At 45.4% G+C, this 10000-nt stretch overlaps 1 protein-coding gene across 1 annotated transcript in view; it reads right to left on the bottom strand.

Moving 5' to 3' along the window:
* LOC310820266 (pleckstrin homology domain-containing family A member 5-like) overlaps positions 1 to 1661 on the bottom strand; it is a 118358-nt gene extending 116697 nt beyond the window's left edge. The window contains exons 1-3 of the mRNA XM_083691846.1: positions 1543 to 1661; positions 1350 to 1426; positions 437 to 494 (exon numbers count right to left, since the gene is read on the bottom strand). Coding sequence (XP_083547972.1) covers positions 437 to 494; positions 1350 to 1426; positions 1543 to 1634 — 227 coding nt within the window. The 5' untranslated portion in view covers positions 1635 to 1661. The remainder of the gene's footprint in view (positions 1 to 436; positions 495 to 1349; positions 1427 to 1542) is intronic.
* Between the last annotated feature and the right edge of the window lie 8339 nt (positions 1662 to 10000).

Here is a 10000-nt window from a genome sequence, read left to right as displayed (position 1 = left end):
ACACACACACACACACACACACACACACACACACACACACACACACACACACACCCTTGGGAGCGGGGCGCCAACAAGTAAAGCCTGTTCAGCCGAACGGGGCTGTGAGTCACACTAGCTTGTCAAACTCCTCATCATACTGACAGTAATGACTTGTTCGGAGGGAAATGAGCCCTCAATCTCAGAGTGCAAATGTGTGTGTGAGGGACTGAGTGTGTACGTGTGTTGAGCTCACTGCGAAACTACGGGAAACTACGGGAAAAAGGAAATATTTCCGAAATACTCAGCAAAGGAGAGTGGGAGAGTGGGAGAAGTAGGCGTCGATCTGAAATATCACAATATCTCCCTGCCGTCAAACAAAGCCAGTACAGAGGTTGAGGGAAACATAAAGTGTTTCTGGTTCCATATGCGCGGTGGCTTTGAAATTCCAACTCACTTTATGAAGCAGCGAGCTCCCTCGAATGTGAATCCCTCTTCCCATCCCGTCGGTAAATCTACGCGGGGAACAGAGGGAGAAATAAGCATGAGAAAAAATGATAATAAACAGCGACCAAACACAACACAAGCAGCTGTTCAGATAGGGGCTTATATCAGCGTACAACAGCAATGCCAGTCATCTGCAGTGCTAGTGACCGCAAATACTGTTAGATATATCGTTTCCCACACCAACCCCTTACGCAATAATGAAGCCTATAACATTTCCTATTTTGCTTTATCCAACTGCGGATCATTCCGTTGCTCCTTAATCATGTCAATTCGTTCCCGTTAAAGTATATAGGACCTAAGGTAGAATTTGCAAATCGGCTATGCTTTGGTCGCGTGAACAAATGCATTATTACTACACTATTGCTGCGGTGGTGTTTTGTCAACATCGTTATGATCGTGAAGTGAAGTCATTTATGGCAACATTGACGCACGCATTTGTTACATTGTAGCGGTGCATCAAATGAAAATGTTACTGTTTCAGCAGCAGTTGTTACAACGTAACCAACTGGCCACGGCTGTTTATAAGCGGGTCCGTACGCATTTCTACCCGTTGAAAAACAATCGGTGAAACGTCAATAAAAGTAACTCAGTCATTTGAAAACTGAGAATGCCTACGTGACGGAACTTTTAACAACTGTCGCAATGTGCCCAGGTGAAATTAATTGCTGCCTCAACCTGGTGGTCCTCGCGTAACGGAGGCTCGGGAGAGACGGAGCTGTTGCTGCAGGGTGAGTCTTCGCCTCACATTTCTCCCTGCGCTGCACTGACTCTCCTGGGTTTCATTTCCTACCCATTAACCAAACACTAGACTCCAAGAGTGTGTATTTGAAACGGAGACTTTTTTAGAAAACCTTTTTTTTTACCTGGAGTTTTTCTGTGGCCCGTTATCACGGCCTCTCCAGTGACTGGATGCAGCCAGGTTGTACTCTTTGCTTCTTCGCTGTTGGTAAGAAACGGGGGGGGGAAAAGGTGAACAGGCATACAACACCCAGAGATGAATATTCGCGTCGAAACAACGCAATAAACATCCATGCGCCGTATCCTGAGAATATTTACTTGATGAAGAATATGCGTCCGTCCCGAGTAACCCCATAACTCCAAGAAGAAGGTAGGCAGGACAGCCAGTCCGGGTTTAGATCCGCCGCCATGTCTAGCACAGTACTGTGTAGGCTACTGACTACTGAGACAGGAGTGCGCGACGCCGTGCCATCGGCGCGTACACGGAAACCCCTAGCAACGGGGCGCGGGGAACCTCTATGAGTGCGGGAGCGTGCTTGCAGAAGAGAGATCACTGCTCCTTTTAGTCAAAGTTTTCTTAAGATGGAAACATACAGGCATAAAATTGTGTGTGTGTGTGTGTGTGTGTGTATATACAATAATTGTGTAATGAGTGTGTAATAGCATAAATGTATTGCCCAAAACACAGTCAATGCACAACAAACATGCCACAGTGAAATTCCTCAGTTTACCAACATGCTAAATACATGTAAGTCAGATGTATGTGGAAGAACATGAAGTCTCGTTAATCAACTACAGTCGGCTATGATGACCTGCCCTACTGTACATAGCCCATCTGTGCTCAGGATTATCACACCATCTCCCGGGTCATGCTCCCTGCGGTTTGGCTGTCTTTAAATCCCTCTCGCACCCAAACAATACACACCCCCGTCTTAGAGAGGTCAGACATAATGGAGGGTTGATCAGCCCCCAACCACAGTCAGATAAATACGCCACAGACACTGATCTAAGGTCAGTTTACCATTTAGCCCTGTGACAGGTAACGTAAGGATTAAGAGGGGGTAATCTAATCCTAGATCTGTGCCTCAGGGAAGCTCCTACCCAGGCCCCCTGGCCTCGTGAACCCAATTGTAAATCCACCCAATTAGTAATCCCTTCTGTTCAAGGGGCTTTAGCCGATTAGACTGTGTGTGTATGTGTGGTTGTGTGTGTGTGTGTGTGTGTGTGTGTGTGTCGGTGGAGACTACCGAGGTTAAAGAGAAACAAATGTCATTTGGATAACTACTATTATGACAAATGAAACTAATTCAGTGTAATGCTGATGCAGTAACAACTGTTGTTAACCTCATTACAAATGTAATTACAAACGTTGTTCAATTGTTATAATGTTGGTGTGATAATACATGCATTTATATATATATATATATATATATATATAACCTAATAACATCCCGTAAGGGCTATGTATTCAATGTGGTAACTGATGTGTTTACTATGTGTTTACATTCCAGTGGAGATATGGCGTTGGGGCAGGAATGCTGTGCTGATGGTTCTACCTCCTCCTCTGGATATCAAAGGTAGGGGGTATTAGAGTGAGCTGGAGTTGGGGAGCTGGAGTTGTCTAACAGGATGGAAGTTTCAAATGCTGTTCTGGTTTCTGTCAATGGTAATTAGGCCTGATATGTGTTCTGGGTGTGTGTACAGTGTATGTACAGTGTGTGTGTGTGTGTGTGTGTGTGTGTGTGTGTGTGTGTGTGTCTCTGTGCATGCATTCCCAGAATGTCAATTAGCTAAACTTGTAAATTCCTCAAATGTATACAAATGCCAGAAAACATGCTGCACTCTCTTAATGAAGTAACCAAATACATGGTTACTAGTCACTGTTTACATAACAAATGACTCTTGGATGTGGTAAATCTGACCTGCCCAATGCCCTCTAAGAGACTCCTCCTGATGCCCTTCAAATAACCCGGCCGCCCTTAAATCCATGTTTGATTTAAGTTTTGCTTTAAAAAATTCAAGGGTCTGCGACTCTCACTTTGGAGGACGCGTATAATCTCTATGGAAACACACTGGGCTCTCTCCCCGACCAATCCAATCCCGAATTCAGTTTCCATCAAACTCCCCAATGACCTGAGGGTCTGTCTCTCCCCTTCGCTTATCAAAGGGGGCCGTGAGTGGTGCACATAATGATTATTAATGAGACTGCGGCTTCGCCACGGCCCCATGCCCGCTTTTTGAAACCTCGCAGAGAGCAAGTCCCTTTGATGTCATTACTGGAGAGGAGAGCCCAGCCAATGGCCTGTCGTGAAAGAAGGGTCACTTCCTGCTTTGGGGACCAATCTGTTACTATGGTATCATAACCACCCACTTTGTCAAAAAAAAAAAAGTGTGTCATTTACTGTACCTGTATTTTCCCCCTCTTATCCACTCCCCCTATCATCTATCTATCTATCTATCTATTCTTATCCACCTCTTATCCACCCCCCCCCCCCCACCCCCATTTTTCTCATCAACCTCCCATTCTATCACCTTTCTCCTCTCCCCCCCCCCCCCCCCCCCCCCATCCTCCCTCTCTGTCCTCCTTCCTAACCAGGGAGCCTGACCTCCATTTCACGTCTGGCCCTCTCTGTGGATCAGCGACTGCTGCATATCATGTTCCCCTGCGGAGCTCTGTGTCAGTCCCACTCAATTTCTCTCACTGGGTTTTAATGTCGGTGTAAGCAAGGGTCTTTTATAGAAAAATTAAATACGTTCACTCCCCCAACAATACTTTGCTGTCAGAATTCCGAGGCAGGGGTAAAAGCTTTTACTTTTCCTCTGTAAAAATGTGAAATGTGTGTGTGTGTGTGTGTGTGTGTGTGTGTGTGTGTGTGTGTGTGCACGTACATTTGTGCATGCCTGCCTGCGCACGTGCGCGTGCGTGTGTGTGCGTGTGTGTACATCTGTGCATGCCTGCCTGCGTGTGTGCACATGCGTGTGTTACCCTTAAGAGCAGTTGCCCAACACTCCTCTAATGGTGCATCCTGTTTGAGGTCCTTGTTGCATCTATTGATGTGGCACAGCAGCGTTGTATGGTGCAAACATGGCGGTCCCTTCCCCCTGTGTGGGTGATACCACCATATGTGTGATTACCACTAGTGGGGGGAGATAATAACTATAACCAGCTGCCAGCTGGGCTCCTAGAGAGACTGTGTGGGGGGGGGGGGTAGGAGTGGGATGTGTGGGGAGCAGACCTGGGTCGAAATAGTCTTTGAAATCATTTCCAATAACCTACTTTTTAGCATTTGCTTGAGACTGCAGAGAGTGCCAAATGGGAGGGGTTTGGGACTATTTAATTGGGTCCATTGCGCCAGGCAAACTCAATCAAGCCCAGATAAGTATTTGAAATGCTTTCCTTATATTATTTGAACCCAGGTCGGGTGTGGAGTGGAGAAGTTCTTGGAGAAGAAAGCTGGAATATCCACTAAAAAAAACATTTCCACGGAACTCCAAGCTACTCTCATGTGGAGTAGTTAAATGGCTGTTTACTTGGCTAGACAACCATAAATACTGTACCCAGTTGGTGAAAAAATCACTTAGATAAGATATCCCAAGTGGTCTCTTTACATGGTCTCGGTGTTAAATGTTGCATCAAGGCCAGTCTCTTGCAATCTGAAGGCGACGAGAAGTTAATTAAGCTCAGTCAATGAAGCGCCTCCTGTTGTGACAGATTCCTTCGGTAGTTGGTCGCATGTTGCTTGGAGCTGTTGGGACACAATTAAAACACTTTGTGCTCATCTGGGTGCGGAGCCCAGAAAATGCATGCTGACACTGTTCCAGCTGAGTTTCTCACTTGTTTTACATATTCATTCTCAAATTGGCTGCCTTGAAAACTTTCTTATTTGATTAAATTATTATATAAAATTATAAATTATATCAAAGGTGTTTAGTTGAATAAAACGATGCTCTTTTATTACTAATAACAGAAGCCTTGAATAGTGCATTTCACAAGGTGCACAGATATTGATTTGTAATACACTGATGATGATGATGATGTCTTACATTCTCATTGTAGTGACCTTTAGATAATAGAATGTGTGGTGATGATGATGATGATGATGATGATGGTGATGCTGATGATGATGCCGGCTTTGTGTGAGAATCTGTTTTTCTCTATCATCTGTCACACAGACATTTAAAGGGATGCTCCACCTTTTTAAAATGTTTCCCTGGTTTGGCCTTGACCTTGGCTGTAGTTGATTAGTTCAGACAGTTTTAAGTCAGCCCCCAAACCCCTGCCCGATCACTCCACTCTTCCACCTCAGCGGGCCGCCTGGCACCGCCGCCTCTACGTGGATGCAGCAGCCGTGCTACTCGGTCACGGCTTTTCACTGTCCTGGCGCCCCGCTGGTGGAACGAGCTTCCCACTGCTGTCATGACTGCAGAGTCACTACCTATCTTCCACCGTAGATTGAAGACCCATCTCTTCAGGCTACATCTTAACTGTCCCTCCTAAAGACCTCTTCATCCCCTACAAATTTTTCTCCTGTAAATAAATAATTAAATTAAATATTTATGTGACTGCCAATAGCCCCTGGTCCTGGCATAGATTACTTTTTCTTACGTTGACTGCTGTATAGATGATTCACTTACTTAGACAAATGTATTTGTTGTAAGTCACTTTGGATAAAGGCATCTGCTAAATGCCATAAATATAAATGTAAATGACATACTGTATGTTGTTTCCTTAGATACCAAGTAGTCATATTTTGGGCCCCACACCTTTGATTTATACATTGATTATACTTTTAACCAGGCCTATGCACTCTGTAGGGTTTCCTCACCCATTCACCTCCAGTGAGCACCCCCACCCCCACCCCCACTCCCACCCCCACCCCCACCCCCACTCCCACTCCCACTCCCACTCCCACTCCCACACATCCACTGGTCCTGACATTTGATACCATGAGGGGAGTTAGACAGGTGCAGGTCAAACCGTGGCAGAAGGAGCCCTGAGGGCGAGCGTGATGAGGAGAATGAGGAGAATGCCAATGTTGCTAAATACCAAGTTTGGTTTTATCGATCCCGTCCAGGACAGCCAGAGGAAGAGCAGCGGGGAGAGGAAAAGGAGCTTCAAGGTTGGCGCAAACAGGCAGGAATGCAGACCATGCAAAGATGCTGAGGCCCGGTCTAATAATAACGACATCGTCTCCAACATCGATGCTGCAGAGTCCGAGTCACTGCGAGGTTGTTTGTCAAACGACAGCCTGTAGACGGATACAGAGAGAGATACTTTATTGTCCTCAGGGAGGAACATTTGGTTCACAAGCCTTTGCAGAAACATAATGTCACAACACAGTAACATCACAGCACTTTTGTATAACAACATAGTCGTACAGCAGAGCAAGTCACGGCAGTAATTAGGGGGATTGATGGTTCAACGTGATCAGAGGGGGTTCCTATTTAGTGTTCTGGTTAAAAGTAGTAGACCTTATGGTGGCATTCGAGACACATACTTAATGTACCCTTGTTGTTGGTGTGAGGAAGTTTGAGGTTTTGTGGTGGAATGTCTTCTGTTATTGTGCTCCCGTGGTACAATTTATCATTGTTAAGGTTGCGAATGGTTGGGTTGGCTTGTAATGGCACTTACAGTAAGTAGTGTACAACACAGCAATAAGAGAAAATGCATTTTCACAAATGATCTCTATTGTCTTCTCTTCTCTTCTCTTCTCTTCTCTTCTCTTCTCTTCTCTTCTCTTCTCTTCTCTTCTCTTCTCTTCTCTCCTCTCCTCTCCTCTCCTCTCCTCTCCTCTCCTCTCCTCTCTTCTTTTTTTAAATTCTATTCTATTTCAGGGATAACAAGGGTTAAGTTTTTTGCCAACGGTCTTTGTTTGTTTGAGGATTACAAGAGTCCTTCTACAAAAGCCTGGAACGCCGCAGCCCCTTGCCAAGTAACACAGAATTTGCATTGAGAACATCTAGCCCGATGATGACTCCACACTTCAAGGTGATGTTTCTCTGCCAAGGGAAATACACAAAGGTGGCGTAGCCATAAATGTCTCACAGCGAATGTCTATTTAAGTGCATTTATTCTACGTTGCTCTTTCTTCTGTTTATGTTTGTTGAGATCATGTACGCCAGGTTCACACAACAGCAACATTTCACCACGGAGCAATTAAAACTAACCCTTCAGCGGTACGATTTTTAAGTCTCCGTTTTTCAGTGATCTCTCTCCTTGCTCCCGCCCTCTCTCCTAGCCTGAGTTTTGAATGACTACAGACACTGATATCACCCGAAACTATTAAACCGGGATCATTTTTAATGTAGCGATTCAACAGAAATGTTATTTGTTGTTGTTTGTTGCGGAGGTGGTAATGTGCTATTTGTGCCTCGTTCAGTAACACAGGGATAAACAGCTGGGCCTGAGACTGGTGCTGGTGCCATTCCCGGCATTGCAGGATGGGGGGAAATGGGCTGTTGCTAATAGGTCTCAGAAAATACAAAAATACCCCGTAGCCTCCAACAGTGTGTGTGTGCGTGTGCGTGTGTGTGTGTGTGTGTGTGCACGCACGTGTGTGTCTGTGTGTCTGTGTGTGAGTGTGTGCGTGTCTGTGTGTGTGTGTGTGTGTGCGTGCGCGTGTGCATGCGTGCGTATGATACAATTATTCAGATGCTCTTTATCAACAACATTAACAACAATCCTGTGAGACCTTTAATGATGAACAGACACACAAACACCTCCCTGCATATCAAGCAGTTTGATAATGACTTAATTGCTCACGTCTACTTGAGACGTGCATTTGTCTTGAATTCCCCCGAAGTCATACATTTTTCAGTCGTTTCTTTCCCCATTGTTTCATGTTTATTTCCATAATAATGCTGCTCATTGAAAATGACAAAGTACTGTGTGTGTTCGAGGCCTAAAAGAACTTCTTCAGTGACACAGATTTGCATTGGAATTGAAGCTTTCCGCTCTATCTCCATAAATGGACGCTCAGAGGAGCGAAGTTTGGGCTATTTCAGGCATATCCAGGCCTCTCCGTTTCACGCCTTTGTTGCTGTAAGTCCCAGACCACTCGGAGTGATTAAGGTCAATTAGGTGATGAATGGTCGGATCAGGGGCCGGAGCACTGACCAGGAATACCAAGACTTCCTTGGCCCTCTGACAGGAAGCTGACAAGAAAAGACTCTCTTGAGGACTTGAAGTTCTCTCACGCGTCCTACCGTTGTCGACCGCCTCTTAGATCCACCTTCTGTCCGGTTTCTTCCTCTTGCATCTAGGGTATCAAACTTCAGAGATGAGAAATGGTCCATTTTAAATTTAGCCGAGCCCAAAGGGCTAGACCAGAGAGGAAGAGTGTTGTTTTTAGATCGAGAAAGCTCTGATTCAGCATCTCAGCGATTGTGATACAGTGTACACTTTTTCGAGAGAAGTCTACAAAATACTGTTTACAAAACGTCTTAGTGAACCATCTTGTAACTTTTAAGAAAAACATTGCATTGTATTATATTTATTATTCTGGCTGGCTTGACTTGTTCTCTCTTATCCCTGTGAGCTGTGAGAGTTCTACCACATTGGTAAAACTAAAGAGCGCTTATTTTCTTTGCCGGGAGGACATTCAAGTGAGATACATCTTGTTCTTTCTCGGCTGCCTTCATTTTAACAAAATTAAAGGTCAGCTCTTTTGGGGGAGCTCTCTGTCTCAGCGGGGAGGCCAGCATTTCTGTGGTCCAATGCTGCGTTGCCTGGATTAAAATCCCTTCTCAGCTCCTTCAGAACGAGTGTGTGCTTGGCCCTGCTTGCCCCCCTCTCTCTCCCGCCCTGCTGTCTATAGTCTCTCTGTTTTTCATTTTCTCTATCTGCCCCATCTCTCTTTCATTCTCATTGTATTTCTGTCTCTCTCTCTCTCTCTCTCACTCTCTCTCTCTCTCTCTCTCTTCCTCTCTCTCTCTCTCACTCTTTCTCTCTCTCTCGCTCTCTTTCTTACTCTCTCTCACTCTCTGCTGTCTATAGTCTCTCTGTTTTTCATTTTCTCTATCTGCCCCATCTCTCTTTCATTCTCATTGTCTCTCTGTGTCTCTGTCTCTCTTTCTCACTCTCTGCTGTCCATCAGTCTCTCTATCTTTAATTTTCTCTCTCTACCACTTCTCTCTCTCTTTCGCTTTCTCTCTCTCTCTCTTTCTCTCTCTCTCTTTCTCTCTCTCTCTCTTTTCTGTGTTTTCTTAAACTCTCTCTGCCCCATTTATCTTAGCCAAAGCAGGAGGACCCGGAAAAAGCTGCTTTCTCAACCCCCCCCCCCCCCCCCCCCCCCCCAACCCCCCACCCCACCACCAGCCCCCTCTCTCTGGGTCATCTTCACACTGCCAATCAGAATTATTTTCTTTGCTCAGCCGTCTCATATTTGAAACATGCATAAATATTCCGTCTTCAGCACGGGAATGATTAAGTCGTGGCCTGTAGCGTCGGGCTTTGGAGACGAGAGGTAATTTAATAAATACTCTTGTCGTTTATGGAGTTGTTTTTCCACACGTCATGGGATGAAAAAAGGCCCTGCAAGGATCTTTAGTGTTTTAAAGCAGGCGGCAGTGGGAGATTTCGAGGTGAGAATAAGCCCCTTTACATTGAGTGATGACTCTCAGGAGAGACGCATTGATTTAAACAGGCAGCATGCTGGAGGGGAGGCAGCGGGCAGGGGCTTCAACTCACCTGCATGCAGCTTACAGACCTCTAAACACACAAACACAAACAAAGGCACACACACACACACACACACACACACACACACACACGGAC

This window comes from Argentina silus, assembly GCF_951799395.1.
Source record: "Argentina silus genome assembly, chromosome: 20".
Taxonomy (NCBI): domain Eukaryota; kingdom Metazoa; phylum Chordata; class Actinopteri; order Argentiniformes; family Argentinidae; genus Argentina; species Argentina silus.
This window is presented reverse-complemented; position numbering and strand designations above follow the sequence as displayed.